Source organism: Giraffa tippelskirchi, chromosome 13, assembly GCF_054371585.1.
Source record: "Giraffa tippelskirchi isolate mGirTip1 chromosome 13, T2T-mGirTip1v1.2.pri, whole genome shotgun sequence".
Classification (NCBI taxonomy): Eukaryota; Metazoa; Chordata; class Mammalia; order Artiodactyla; family Giraffidae; genus Giraffa; species Giraffa tippelskirchi.
This window is the reverse complement of record NC_137287.1, coordinates 88,982,950-88,999,215: the sequence shown is the minus strand read 5'-3', so window position 1 is coordinate 88,999,215 and position 16,266 is coordinate 88,982,950. Positions and strand designations below refer to the sequence as shown.

General features: G+C 44.8%; 1 protein-coding gene across 1 annotated transcript in view; it reads right to left on the bottom strand.

The window, feature by feature from the left end:
• ADARB2 (adenosine deaminase RNA specific B2 (inactive)) overlaps nucleotides 1-15,025 on the bottom strand; it is a 227,355-nt gene extending 212,330 nt beyond the window's left edge. Inside the window, exon 1 of the mRNA XM_081556245.1 lies at nucleotides 14,926-15,025. Within this exon, the coding sequence (XP_081412371.1) occupies nucleotides 14,926-15,025 (100 nt within the window). The remainder of the gene's footprint in view (nucleotides 1-14,925) is intronic.
• Between the last annotated feature and the right edge of the window lie 1,241 nt (nucleotides 15,026-16,266).

The window sequence follows — 16,266 nt, the reverse complement described above, 5'->3', positions numbered from 1 at the left end:
TGTGCACAGCTCCTGACACACAATAGGTGCTCGAAACTGTGACTTTAGGCAAAATGGCTGTTTTCAAGCAGAAATAGAACCATTTGTCATCTTATAGAAATTAACATTTTTGGAAATAATTCACACAGCTCTTAAACAAGCAAAGATTACCTAAGTTTGATGGACTCTGTGACACACAAAGGTAGGAAATCTCCAGGTGTATTATGCAATTCACTCCTTTCCTTCTGTTTTCTGGGCATGTTTTGCATGAAGAAGCAGGCATGGAAAGCCCCGATGGAAGCAGGCTGTGTTCTCCCCCCTGCAGAGTGGGGTCTGCGAAGGTCCCCCTCCACTCCTTCTGGAGGGACCTTGCTCAGTCTTGCTGCTGCTGACGAAAGCTGCCGTCACTGTGTGCACTGGGCAGAAATGTTTACCTGCTAACATGCAGGCCCCCTACTTGTGACAATGCATTTCTCCATCTGTACTTTTTTTTTGTTCATTCATGTGTGTGTACAGTGTCAACCAGATGACATCAGATTTTGACAGTGGCCTTTGGGGGAAAATGTGTAGCTGGAAGGAGGCAGGTGGGCCTGGGCACCTGGGAGGGGGACATACCTGGACAGGTTCACAGGTCACGTGGGTGGTGACAGAGGTGAGTGGATACTGGCTGATGGTTTCACAGAAGTTATGAGCTGAACAGCACAGAGTCCCCATGAGACTTCCAGGGTCCTGACCAGCACTGCATCTAATAGTCCCACACTCAGGTGTACACAGACACCACCTGGGCACAACTGGACACACCTGGACACACCGGGACACACAAGTTCCCTCCTTAACAAACAGTTGGTGAGGGCTGGACAGCCACTGGAAGCATGTTTTGAGAGCAGCTAACACAGCAATACCCTCTCTACCCACACACACATACACACACACCCAAAAACACCCCCCCCCACACACCATACACCCCCCCACCCCTCCCCACACAGGGAGACACTGAGATTAGGGACAGCTGCTACTGAAAGACAGCTGGGAGTTTGGAGACATTTTTGCAGTTGGAGAACTTTACACAGGGTAGCACACAAGCAGGGAAGTTCAGGGAGGCCGTGTAGACGGCCTGCCACGTGTAACCTGAGCCCAGGTATGATCTCTGTGTCAGGCCTGCTCTGGGCTCAGGGGCCCTTCCGTTGGATGCAGGTTGTACTTTCATCCACCCTCAGCTCTTCCCTGACCCAGCCTGGGGTCTGGAGCCACTGTCAGCTCCACAGGAGGATTGGGAAGGGGTCTGAAGAGACCGGCTCAGGCCACTCCCTGCTCAAGGTCAGTGGTGTGAGGCAGCCTCCCATTCTCGCTGCTGAAGGTAAGGAATCCAGGTCATTCTCTTGTCATACACACCAATACAATGTCACCAAGAACATTTAGGTTTGTTCACAAAGGGATTTTACAAGTCCAGAAATCTACCTGTGTGTGTTTACGTGGAATGATTTTATAAGTAAGATGTTGAACAGATGGGAAGAGCAATTTCAGTCCATTTGTGCCCGTGGAGTTGCTTATATTCCCTTAATGCTAATGTCCTTTGTTAACGTTGGGGGAACAGGCTGTTTACTTACAAGGGTCTCTGTCATTTAACTGCTTTGTTTCAAAGTTGACACTTCCAGGATCAGTTGTCATATACTGAGTTCAGATGTCCTGTTTGACTATTCTCTACCCAAATCTAATTTGTAATCCACTTTTCATCCATTTACTCAGTGAATTTGAAACAGAACCTATATGTTTACTTGTGGCTTCAAGCTGATTTTTACTTGTACACCAGCACAGACTCTGAGCTAGTTTAATCTAGGAAATTGGAACATTAAACATATTCTTTATGCATGGAAGTTTATGAAAAATATCCTGTACATCAACACAGACACACACAAGGTAGGTCAGGATGCTCTCCTTTTAAATCCAGATGCACAAGAAGGTTATTTATGTGTGATGAGAAGGGTTTGGAACATTCAGATTTAGTTCCAGGGTTTCACTGAGTGAAGGATAGGCTTCATTTTCACTGTAAAATATCAATTTGAATATCACTATAAACTCTGTGCTCACTAGATATACCTTTTTGCATGTGTTGTGTATGCAGAGGTTGTGTATATACGGTTGTGTATATAGATACTGTACATGCAGATGTTGTGTATGCAGGTGTGTACATAGGTGTTGTGTAAGCAGGTGTTGTGTATATAGGTATTGTGCAGGCAAGGGTTGTGTATGTACAGTACTCAGGCTTTCTATTGTATCTGATTTTTAAAAATAGAATTTAAAATTTCTTCACCTCTAATATTAATTCATTATAATTGTGGAATGTTTTTACCTTGTACAACAATAAAAATTTACTTTGGAGTGAGTGTGTATTATTTAGATATCTGAACAATGAAGATGTTGAATGTCTGAGCTGGTTGACTGATCTCTAAAGGTTTCTTCAACCATCCAATCAGATAATCGAAGGCTACTTAAGCAAAGGCTACTTATACACAGTTGTATATAAGCATGTGTATACATAAATATATGTGTTTACATACATGCAAATACATCCCCACAAATACACATTCATAGTCACACACTCACACACATTACAATGTTATGAGCTGGCTTCATGCTCAGCATCTCTGTGAAAACCAGAAGCACAGAGTACCCTCTCGCCCTGGCCCGAGACTTCCATCTTGCTCCACGTGGCAGCACTCACAGGCACTGGGGATGTTCTCTAGATATTTGCTCGGGAATCCCCAAGGGACAATGAGCCCCTGTTTCCCAGGGACCTGCGTGTTTGCCTCCACAGCAGGGTGGTGAGTCCTCACCAAGAGCGCCTGGCTGAATACCAAAGGTTCTGGGTCCAGGTCTGGTTCCTCACGTTCCAGCTCTTGGAAGGAGACGCTTGCCTCGGGGTCCTCCTTCCCTCCTCCGGAAACAAAGAGGACCTTTACTTAACCTCCCAGGAAGGAAGGCATAGGACTGGTTCTGCAGAGAAAGAGCCTCCGTGGCAGGGCAGGGGGAAGGGAACCCGCTCAGAATATCCGAGTTCACACCACCTTTAGCTAGAAACGGGGGTCTTTGCCGGGCAGGAGGGGACACAAGAGGCCGAGTGAAATAAAATCCACATCGGTTACATCATCAGATCAGTTGGGAACACTCATGACAAAATAATCAAGAAAAAGTATTCCAGGCCTTATCTCATCAAGCCTAAGTTCAGTTGGATTCTACAAGTACTTCTCATCCAATACAGACTTTATGGTTTATATACTAGAGGTATCATGGTGACAAAGATGTAACATGAATTTTCTGGCCCTTATTGAGGTGGAGAAGATGTTTCTTGGAAGAGCACGTTGATGAACCCATGGTGTGTTTAGTTTTGGGAAATGTCTCTAAAGGTAAACAGAACAGAACTGTCTGTTTCTGGCTGAGTTGTGTCCCCACCACAGACACACACACAGGGAGACCTCATGGGGACACAGGGTGAGGCCTTGGCGGCAACCAGCCCTGCTGACATCTGACTCCCGTCTCCGGCTTCTAGGACTGTGAGAGAATAAATTTCTGCTGTGGTGTTTGTTACACAGCCCTCGCCGACTAATATACTGTCTATCTAGAATTTTTTGTACAGTTACCTTAGTCTAATAAGTACCTAAAACCCTCTCTATTCTAAATTTTGTCCTAAAAGTTCATTTATAGGTCACCTAAATATGACAATGTTTTGCTAATCTCTGAGTGAATGTGTGTGTGTATATATATATATGCACATATATATGTATGTGAAATATACAAGAAATATATATATCTTACAATCTAAAGTTAAAATATTGTTCCATTTAATAAGGAAATGGAGTAGCAGAGAGGAATTTCTGGAATCGAACAGGGTAGGTGCTCAATAAATATTAGTGACTAATTTTAGTTCTTATTGTCTAAGGGCCACATGGACAGTGGGTTGAATGGCCTCAGCATGGCTGGTTTACATGTGATGAACCAAGACAATCTTATTGAAAACTGAATATCGGAGTCTCAACTAAATGAATCTTTCATGGTTTGTCCTCCCTTGTGTTTTGCTAACCTTTTGAGTGAGGCTGACATTCTGTAAAATAGACACATCCAACCTTATGAACATTTAGTTCTATCCTTTCCCTGGAATGTGGGTAAAATCAACATCCCCCCACTCCCGGACCAGGGGATACAGTGGTGTCACATATGGACTGTCGCACACCAAGCAACTATTTATTTCATTACAAATACTTACAAATGGGATGTAGCATTCAATCCAGTATATGGTTTCAATTTTTAACAATGTGCATTTTTCATTGTCTTCCTGATGTTCAAGTTTGGAGACTTCCCTAAGCATCATTATAGATACATACCAAGACCCACTGGAGCAGCCAGCATCACTGTAGCCACAAGAGCAGACCAGGCAAGTCATGCTCTGAAGAATGCTGCACGCTGGTCACCCACTTAATTCATGTGTGTGAGATGGAGACAGAGATGGATGGATGGATGGAGAGACAGATTGCCCCAAGGCCATCTCATAGGTAAGAAAGAAGAAAGACCAGGACACATGCCATCTACACAGATACAAGGGACAAGTCCAGTGATTTGTCTTTCCTGCAGGGTATCCTGTGTCCACAGCCCTGAGTGGACACAGTGGTGGGATGGCCTCCCATGATCGCTGGGATGAGCCCCGTGTCCTACTTTGTATCACCTCCAGGCAGAGAGATGCCTGCCACCCTGCAGGTGAGATGCCTGCTTTACTCACGTGTTAGACTTCTGACCAGCACAGACACACATGAGTTCTGCCCTCAGCCAGGAGGGCAGAGTGGACCTCTGGGCAGTGAGAAGCAGGGTGGAGGCTTAGCCTAGGGCAGTGCCTGGGCCTGTCTTGGAGGAGGCATCGGGGGCTGGCTGCAGCAGAATGGACTCAGGGACAGATGTGCACCCCCGAGGTGGGTGGGGGGGACACCCCAGAGCCCAGGCTAAAGGCACAGGGTGGAGAGGCCGAGAACTCCTCAGGGTCAAGGGTGTGTGGGCACCAGTGTCGCTAAGATGCACCTTGGGCATTCTCTGGGTCCGGGGGTGGCCCCTCACCCCATCCACACAAACACCCTCGAGTGTGCAGACCGGTGGGGAGGGATGGGGGACTGACTTGGCAAAGGGTAGCAGGGTGCTGCCCAGCTTCCTGAGGGAGTGGACTATCTCTTCAGCATGGACCACACGGCCATGTTGAGATGTGCTTTCTGACTCAGAACATTTCCCAGAACTTCTGGACTGCTTAATCCCTGACTTTTAGTGTGGTGCTGACACATAACGATGTCCCATGAACGTCTGTTCAAGGAGCACACTCAACATTCCACAGCAATGACTCGAAAATAAGTCAGCAGGTGCTCTTTATAAGTGAATTCTGCAACAACCATTGGTTGATGGTGTACAGTGAGAGAGCCTGTGTGCTGATTTCTGGGAACACAGCGAGTGTACCTGGCCCCCATCCTCCAAGGACCATCTTGCACACAGAGCAACACCCGCCAATGAAACCTGCAGACAATTCATGAAACAAGATGGGAGAAGCCATGTCCTCCCCGAGAGGTCATCACACCAGGTGACTTATGAAATCACAGTACCCCCTCACTCAGCTCCTCTTGTGGTTTGTTCCCTGTTATAAACTGTAGCAGCTCATGCCATCTGCACCCAGTCTCCATAGAAAAGCTTCCCTCTTACTATATTCTGATTATTGCTTTAAGCAACTTTATTTCAAAAATGAAATCAACTTTCTCAGTGGATTTTAACTGAGCAGCTAATATCTTTTGACATTGCAGAGGGGATAAAAATGCTCAGACGTATAGGAGTTTGCATTTTAGTCATTTAATCTTTATATATGTGGTTTCACCTGAAATGATAAAAGAAATTCAATTTTGTAAAATATATGGTAAAAATGGGCATTAAAATTCCCACAGGACCTAGAACTGTGTTGGGTCACAGAGTCTGTTTTCATTTCCTATGATTGTATATTTGTGTAGCTATTCCCCAAATTCAGTATAAACTCAGAGAAAAGGAGGACTCTGTCAACTTTTTTTTTCTTGTACCTTGGTGTTTGCCCAGTCCAGAGCAGGCACCCAAGGTGACACAAATGCAAGTGAATAAAGGCACTCACACTGGTCGCATCTAGCCCTTGTCTGAGTACACACACAACGTATAAGGCAAACTGCAAAGAGAGCAGAGCTGGGTCTCGTATCCCAGACTTTCAGTCAAGAGCCCGCTCTGTTGTGGAAGATGCAGAAAATAAAGTGTAGGAAGGTGAGCTCTGACCAGGGCACAGGAAGAAAGAGACCTGGAAGTTACTCTATTTCTCCCTCCCCTCTCCTCCTGTCAACAGCCCCACATACCGCTGTGGTTTCTGTTTCTCTTATTTTATGACATAAGAGGATAGATTAATTTTTATTAGATGTAATAACATAAAAGATTTATTTCACTTCTTTATGAAATTTTAAAATAAAAAGATGTTTTCCTCAATGCTAAACGTCATGATCATAAACCAAGTTTATTTTTTCACTGTCTTTCAAGGAGTTCATACTCTCAAGACTTTTTCTACACTTGATTTTTAAAATGTTCATCTAAAAATGAGTATGTGTTGGACTTCTGCTATTCCAGACAGCTGATGGACAATCTTTTAATATTTCAATATTCATTATTTCAATAAATATTTACATATATCTTAAATATTGGTTTGTCATCTGTATGTATAGTTTGCATATATTAGTAGCCTACAGAAAGTATAATTTTTAGTGACTTGAACTCTATTCATTATCTACCTACAAAAGCCCCAAATAAATTTAACTCCCCTAATAGGTGATAACAATAAAATATGAACTGCACACTTTTTAGATCTAAAATGAGTAACCTTCTTATCCTGACTGCTTAGGGAGAGAAGATCCCCCAATTTCCACCAGCCCTGAGCGGATCCCTGTCTCCAGTTCTGGGAGGGGCTGGCTCAGAGACACACGTGCCGCCCCCAAAGCAACCGTCAGGGGGACAGCATTTGTCCTCTGTTCGGTATCCTTCAAGGATACTGCATTCCCTGTTCTACTGTGTCAGAGCTTTTTAAAAGCTACTATTTATCCTTGGGATATATCAATGATTTTGATTTCAAATTCACTTCTTCCTCAGAGAGGAAATTAGTAGCGTGGACTCATCTGAATTAAAAAAAAATTCTCCTTGAACTGTATGTTTTAAATGAGAAAGTCACTTTCTGTTAGAATTCTGTTAGAATCTGGATGGTCCTTTACAAAGTTGCAGCCACAGTATGAATATTTAGAGTTAAAACACAAACAGAGCATCTCTACGTCTGTGGTTAAAGCGGGTCTTCCATGTTTTTACTCACCTAAGGGATAGGAGAAGGTGAAGGTATGATGCTTAATATTGTTTTGCGCAACACCCAGATAAAAACAAAAATCTTTTCAAGTTGTACACAACAGGCGGTACCTGAGCTTGTGCACCTTCCGTGGGCCAGCCTGGGTGCTGTCTGACGGGAAGAGTGTTTCCTGTGAGGACAAGGGCTCTGCAGCCTCCAGCCAAACGCAGAAGGAGCATCTGCTCTGGACAGGGACGAGCGGACACAGCCAGGCTTGCAGGGAGGAGGCCAGGGTCTGCTTTGCTGACGTGTCTGTCATGTTCATTACACTGGACTTTTCCAAGAGCAATTAAACTTTTAGGAAATATTGCATTAATTTTAAAGAGAGGCCATCTGTGTACTTCCGATGGACTTAGGCTGATAAAGTCATTTTTTAATCAATTATCGGTGTTCTAGGAGCATGCTGTGAGCTACTTTATCACGATTCCCAAGTCCTGCTTCTGAGAAATGAAGCCGCGCCACTTTCTGTTTGATTTTAACACAGAGAGGATTTGACTTGGGCTCCAGTTTCAGAGAACTGGGTCCCCTCTGTCCTACTTTCATGCCATATTTGAGAAATCACGTAAGACATTGCACAGTGACAAGGCAGGTCTTCTATCAGCGGAAGGAAACAAGAATTAGAGATTGCATCTCAAATAAATGGAGCAGTAAAGATTAATTAAACCTGTGAAAGTCTGCAAAGCACATCCTGGTTGAGGCATTTAAAGGAACACTTTCTATTGTGTGCGACCCCCTGGAAGCCCTGGGCTAGCATTTGGGTGGCAGAGTCACATCTGTAGAGCAGAGATTCCAGAAAGGAGGGTTTGCTAATGCATTCTGAGCAATGTTCACTGTGTTTATCATCTGAATGGTGACGCGGCCGCAGAAAGAAGCCTCGACCTCTTTTGTGGGAGACCTCAGTGGGAGCTGGTATAAAGTGATTAGTGGAAGGGACGGAACCAGATTGTAGCTGAAGGGAGCAGGTCATCATAGTGGAGGGGCTAGCTGTGCTCGCCCACTTTCTGCCTACACCCCAGCTTTCCTCCCAGTCAGGGGAGCCGTGGATGGCAGCAGGCATGGACACGAGCTGGAACATCCCAGCCTGAGCCCCTTGCCGGGTCTCTTCAGGCTGGGGCTGTTCTGTCTGCCTCCTCTGCACCAAGGCAGCCCCACGGAGCCTCCTCCAGGCCCGTGATTTTAAGTGAACTCAGCTTTAAAAAAGCTTTTAAAATTGCATCTCTTAGGGATTCAAAAAAAATGATCCTAAAATCCTAAAGTTACCTGAACGTTTGTAGGTCTCTTCCGTCTTTAATGCTACTCTTTATCATTATAAATGTCCCATTTATTGGACACTATTTCTTAATCAAGCATAAAATGCACTCTTTAGTATGAATATAAAATTTATATTCCACGCTTGGTATTTTTTGAGATTTAAAAATTTTTTAACATTAACTTGATAATTTTCATAATTTAAACAAGATGATAGTGAACTTGTGTGTGTCTATTTTATGACACAAAAGGGACACTGACTAGCCAATTTCTTACCAGAAACCAGATACTGGTTGCAGTCATTCTCCATCCATGAAATAATAAAATGAAATTATTTTGCTACTCTTCATACTTAATACCTGTAACTATAACAAAGATGACTAAATATCCACGGTGTTTGGAGAGAACTTAGGCACTCAGCTTAACTCTTTATTTTCAAATATTTATCATTTATCATTCCTTAGAAAAAAAAATCGGCTCTCTTTGCAAGTAGCCAAGTTTATTTTGGGGAAAATTACTGATAGCTTAAAAAGCAAACATTTCCACTTCTGGGTTGCTGTTTCTTGGCTGGGATTCCTGGGGAAATGGATTCACACACAAGTGTGTGGATGGACAGTCACGGCTCTCAGAGCCGCCTTTGCTGTGATGCTGTTGAAACAAGGTCAGGAAACCAGGCAACAGCCCCTGTTCCCCCACTCCTTCTAAATAAAATAAACAAGGAAGTAAAATTTTAATCACCCAAGAGAGGTGTTTGGAACCGAGGTACAAACATACGCAAGTAAAGGAGGCTAGGTTTTAAATTTCTCAGCGTGCCCTCCTCTTTTTGTTTCCTGATCCCACAGGCAGAGACCAAATTCACGAGTGGATCAAGAATTAAGCAGATGTTTCCCCTCTTTTTCAAAGTAATGTTCTTTTCTTTGATAGCGATATGTTCTTAAGGGAATTATAATGCCTTATTAGCGAGGAATAAACAATTCTCTTTGCACAATCCAGTATGTCACAGCATGTATTTCTGCATTTCAGTGCAGAAGAACCATTTAACTGAACAGACAGGGGTTAATTTGGCTTCACTGTTCACAGCGACTCGACAGCATGAGCAGGTCTTGGCTGCGCTCAGGCAGTGTGTAGCTGTGTGGCTCTTCCTTGTGATGTATACGCTCAGGGAAACGCCAACACTCAGTAGTTGGAATATTTTGCGAAGACCTTGTGCTTTCCATATTTCACTTGGGCATTCACCTTTCTTTCCTTTTCTTTTTTTTTTCTAGTTTAGAAATGGTTAAAATAAATACCTTTAAAATCTCACCTATTATGTGAAAATTTATCCTTTTAGAAATCTTGTTTGCTAGTAAGTAAGAGCTCCATTTACTGATGCGGCATTCAGAGATAATATTTTTAAATGATGGAGATCCGCAGTATTACTTTGAGTTTTATGAGTTGTTCAAAACTGTCCACAGTACAAACACAGTGACTTTCATTTTCTAGCATTTTAGAAAAAGAAGCAGGCAGACATAAAAAATGCTCAGGTGTTTCAGCTGTCTTCACTGTATGTTTATGTATAGATGCACACACACAACCACAAACATCTACGGTTTTTAAATTGAACACTGAATGCTTTCAGGGCAGAAGTTGTCTCTCCACGCCTCAAGAAAAGAAAGCTGCAGTTTCCTTATTCTGCATATCCTTACATGATGCCCCTCTGGGGCAGCACTTCTCCAACAACCCAATCACCACTGTTTAGCGATGGATACATGAGCCTCATATTTTTATTCTAAATTCAAGTTCACTCATCATATCTAATGCCCTTTAAGCAATCCCAAATTACTGCTATTACATGGGTCACTAGAAACCAGAGATACTAATACAAATTTTAAAAAGAGAAAGGAAGAAAAAGCCCTTACACAATTAGAGGAGGGCGAACAGTTCCATCAGTTTAATTTCATCACTAAATCCAGCCCTTGATCCAGAGCTGCGGGCCAGCAAGGCTAGAGCGTGCAGGGATGCTTGGCTGCGATGCAGGAGGCAGGCAGCCCCACCATGTAGGATGAGCCCGCCGGCTTCTGCTACCTTCATCTGTGGCCCATCTTTCTATTTCATCAGCTTTTCATGGAATGCCATTTCACAACAAGCCTGCGTCTGCCATCCACATGCTGTCCTTACCCTGCTCCTTTGGCCAACTTTCCCCCGCATTTCCCCAAGTTCACGACCGGCTGCTCCTGCCTCCTCCTGATTCATCAGCTTACTTATTTCTGCAGAGCTACCCCTCAATTTCCTAGAACTCTGTGTAAGGGATTTCCTGGGAACAATATGTGAAATTCAAGCATTAACTTAGCTTGCTGTCAAATGCCTCAGAAAAGACAGGTGGTGTGTTGATGCCACATTCAGCTGGACCTACTTACTAAGGATTGTTTCTACAGCATTTCAAACAGTTCCCCAAAGTTCCCCCTCTCTGTGTTAGTGATTGATGCACTTCACTTAAAACCTCGTCTTCCTATTTACCTCCTGGAACCAACTGAATTTGTATTGGTTCTCAATCCATTTCCCAATATATTTGTATTTAAAGAGCAATCTTTTCTTTTTTTAATTTCCAGAGACTTCAATTGTTTTATACACTGTATGTATTCATGGGTCAAATGTTAAAAATATTTTGTTTACAAAATGCATTTCATGCCAATCCACAGTTTCTTTTTGGGAAACTACTCTCACCAAAGAAAGCTCACCAAGAGATCAAAAGAGAATACGTATACTATTTTAATAATTAAAAATACACCTATGCAATTCTTCAGGCATATTTCCCTGGAGGAGTCCATGGTTCAGGGAGCTGATACATGTAAGTGACTATTTTATATGCTACCCTGTTCTGATGGTACCATCTTTTGTGTTTCCTGCTTGAGCTGATACTAATTTAAGAAACCTTCCACCTTTGCCTTTTCTACTCAGAGTTAAAATATGCACCTTTTACAACCTTTTACAATATCCACACATGTTCTTTTGTAACACGTGCAGGCGTGACTCTAAGACCAGCACAGACAGGCTGTGTGCAGACCCGCACACAGTCTCACCCGGGACTGGAAGGCCCATCATGGCCTCCAGGATTTTCTGCGAGGAACTGGCTAAGAGGGTGCTCCATGTGAGAGGCAGCAGGCAAGTCTCCTAAATTACGCATGCAGCCAGGATTTCCTGGAAGTCTCTGCACGAAACACAAGCAGAAGCTGATGGGGCTCGTGTGTGACAGGGGAAGGGACCGTCCTTAACCACAGTGTGGTCGCACATGTTACTGAGCAGGAGATGGTCCTGAACCAGTGTGCAACTGAGATGGTAACACTGTCCTTCTCTCAGCTTTTCAAAAAACTGCCTTTCTTTTTTTCACAAAAAGTCAAAATTTGACATTTCTTGTTTGTACAGAAAATGTAAACCATCCATAAACAATTTATAAGATAAAGTCCCAACTAAAAAATAACACAGAGAGAAAAATGCAAAAATGGATGGCACTGGGTCTTCATGAAATAACAGGAGGATTGGGTGTGGGGAGGTTTGCTTAATGTCTTTTTAAAAGTTTACCTGATAGACAAATACAGGTCATGCCTAGTTAATACCTGAAGTCATATTTTGCGACTAAGTTTTTTTTTTTTTTTTTACTTTTAATGATATAGACTGTTTTCTGTGTAGTATCGTGACTAAAAAATATCTCCTACAGGAAAAAAATTCATTTCCAAGGCTCTGGATCCTATGTAATAATAAATGGGAGTATCGTGTCAATTCCACACTTATACTGTAGCTACAGAGCTTTTATTTCAGATCCTATAGATTATTCTGACAGTAAAAAGCATAATAAAGAAATCTCAGGAAAGCCACATTTAGAGAATTTGTATAGAAGCCGGTAGCATTTCGGTTAACAGCTCCGGGAAACTAAAAGTTATGATGATTCTTGAAACAAAATGATTCTTGTTTGTGAGAATAGATGGAAAAATGCTTATCATTGGCAAAAAATGTACATTTACTTTATTCATTTACACAGGAAAAGAACTCTTTCTGTGTGCTCATAATCACTGGCTTTACTCAGTACTCAATAGAGCCTTATCAAAATTCCTTAACAGCCACCCATACACATGTGGGCTTTAAATTGTGACAGATACAGAGTTTTATTATTAGGTAAGCCTAAAAGTTAAGGCTATTCTATTATATTTCTGCTGTTAAAACTCATGAATATTAGAACATAATTTAAATTCACCACTGTCCTGATAGAAGAGGGGAAAAAGCATCTGTAATAATTAGGAATTATATACAGACTGATCTATTCCCAGGAAAATGCAAATAAAGAGCTCTGTAATTGTTGTTTTCTTTTCATTGACCACACACACCTACACTGCTAACTTTTCCCTAGGAAGTGAATACTTAATGGTTTGATTTGACTCATCCACCATGATAAGCTGTTGGCAGATGACATAGGAAACTTCACCCCACAGACAAATTTGTAAGTAACTGGAATTAGTACATACATCCTGAATATCTCTTCCTACTTCATTTTTGGCTATAAAAATTAAGAGACTTTGTATATTCAAAATAATGTGTATAAATATTTCACATAAAATTTTATTTTGAATTGTCATAGTTTATAGCCAATGAAGTCCTCCTTCAGATTTCTTGCTTTCCTTTCTGAAAATGAATCCCTTCTCAGCTAACATGACTGCCATTTAAAGGTACAAAAAATGAATTTGGAGAAAGACATTAGTGTTCATCAGCTTCTATAGGTTTTGCTTTGTTGTAAAATATTGTTCCATACTTTTCCATTTTAATATTTAAATATACTAAATAAAAATACTGGAACACATGAACACTTGAAGCATAAAAGACAATGTTTCTTCTTCATTACTTTTAAAATTTATACTCATTATTAAATTCTGTGATTTTTTTTTCTCAATATCATTGTCACTTTCTGTTGGCATTATTTTTGGAAGACATTGACCAGATCTGTTTCGGAGTGAAATTTTCAGGGAACAAAGTGAGTAGCTAGCATTCTTTGCAGCAGCTCAGGAGTTAAACCAGAATTACAGAATCACCCCCCACACCAAGGCTCTGAAGCCCTCCTAGAAGCTGTCACCTTGCTCCTTGCCACCCTGACATGCAATCATAATGAATGGCTGTGTGCTCTTGGCATTTATTCCTTCAAACTGTCTGGTTAATTTCTACTACTGGAAGAAGTCGGGAAGGGCTTGGGGACCGTTTGGAAGCAGTTAGGAAGTGATGGGGCAGAAACTTATCTTAGGCCTCAGCAAGGATGAAGATTCTTGGGGAAGGAGGTACACGTTCAACCGCAACTAACTCCGCATCCTCCAGCAGAGAAACCGGGAAACCTGACGCACGATGGTTGCGTCTTTCCCCCTGTTCTTTAGGGCTCTTTGGTCACTTAAAAAACCCCAACACATTTCAAATAATAACTGAACTTTCTCCTGCAGGCTCGTGATAAGGGGTAGCTGACAATAAGTTTCTCTCTGGGAAAGAGGCGGCCGCGCCGAGGGCTCCGGCCACCCTCCAGGGACAGACACCGGCGGGACAGCGCCCAGGGCCGTCCTCCTGGAGGAGTAGCGGCCGGTTGCGCCCTGCCCCCGAGGGGGCCCTGGGCTGCCCACCCGACGACTAACTTCGGGGCTCGTTCGTCTCCCAGCACGTGGGGAGCCAGGCTCAAACCTAACACCAGGCACTTCCTCTCCCCTCCTGGTTCTCAGCTTTCCTCATCTCTAACGAGCTGCAATGCTTGTTTCTCTTTTCGTGCAATTAATTTCTGCTTATTCCCCTGGACGAATCCCGTTCGCGCTGCAGGTCCCCGTGTTTACAAAACAGCCGGCACCGCTTGGAATAGAAACTGTCACCCAGCCTGGGGAAGCGGTTGCCAGGGTTTTGCCCACTCCCGCCTCCAAGACAATTGGGATGGAGAAGCTGGCTTGAGGTCCCGTCCCTCGTTCTTAGGGACGCTTAGGGCTTAGGCGAGCGTTTTCTTGGGCACCGGCGTCTGCGTGCGACGGTCAGCAGTCGTGCCGGAGGCCGGGGAGGGCACCGTCTTCCGCCTTCCGCGGGGGCCCCCACTCGGTTGGCCACCCCCTCGGGCTCGCGGAAGCCCGGGCTTTCACGGAGGGACCTGAACTCTGGAGCGGGGCCCTCGGCGGGCCCCGGACACGGCGCCCCAGCATCCCGAGGGAGGCCGCTGGAAGCGGGCAGCGCGCGCAGACAGAGGTGAGGCGCGTCGCGGGGAGTGCGCGCGAGGCGGCGCGGAAGCCGGTCCTTACCTTTCCGCTTGGCCCGCCTCCTCCTCCTCCTCTTGGACTTGCATTTGAGTTGACCGCTCAGCCCTCCGGACGTTCTGTTGGTCCCCAGGACAGATGCCATGGCCGCGGCCGGCGAGTGGAACCGGGCAGGAGTCCTCTCTCCAACACTCTCAGCTTTCCGGCTCCGGCCGCGGCCGCCGGGGACGCTCCTGCGGATCGGGGGCCGGCTCACTTTTCGGGGCTGCGCGCTCGCACTCCTGGCGTCTCCTCTGGCGGCTCTCTATCACCGTCTCCTCTGCCGACTCTCTGTCACCTGCGTCCAGCTGGGCAGAGCCGGCGGTCTGAGCCCGCACCAAGCGCGCAGGCCGGGACCGCGGAGCGCCCGCCGCCCCAGCCGCCCCGAATCTGGGCTCGGCGCGGAGGCTCTACTTTGGCACCTCTGCTAGTTGTTGGGCACCAGCCACTTTGAAGCCGATCACGCAGGGAGCCTGTCTATTTGCTGCTGCGAAGTCTAATTAGATCCAATCACGGCAGTCCGCCGGCTCTGACATCAGCGCCGCCAGCCCGTGCGCCCCTGTCAGCAAACTCAGCTCCGGTTTGGACGGCGGAGCTGCCCGGGGCGCTGGAAAGGGAAGGGGCCAGCCCGGGAGGGAGGGGCACGGGCCGAGCCGGCCTCCCTGCGGGAAGCCCAAGGGGGCAGCGGACGGAGGAGTCCGCCCAGCCCGGCTCCCGCCCGGCCGCACCGACAGGGCACTCGGCCCCCGCGCTCTCAGGAGCAGGGACCCCGCCTCTTACCAGTTTCTAACTAGTTAATCCATCGCACACCCGGGTGTCAAGGGGGAAATATCTCTCTAAGAAATACCGAGCTCTCGCTTCCTCGGCCAGGGGCTAAGATTTGCAGTTCCCCGGGAGACAGCCTCTTAGGGGGATTCATTTTTCAGAACCCGCATGTTTGTCTGTTTGGTTTTCTCCTTCACATCCCTTGGCTGTTCCGTCTGCAAGGAAGAAATGCTGCATAAAGACGCGGGTGTTCGGTCGGAGCCTGATTTTTAAGGCAGGGATGTCAGTAGGTTGCTCTATTTAGGGAACAATGAAATGAAAGGCAGAGAGGGCTTTTATCTGATAGTTTTATCACCGAATGTAACATTCAGATGAAAGAAAGTAATATTTACCAGGAGGTAGATTGCAAATTGAACCAGGTTTGAACAATTTTTTTCAGGGTTATCCTGTTTTTCTCAAGACCATACTTACGGAACGTTAAAAATCTAACATAAGATTTAAGAAGGAAAATAATCCAGCCATCTTCATTGCATTTTGCATTAAAATCACATAGGCTGTTAATTATAACAGTAATGATTTGGA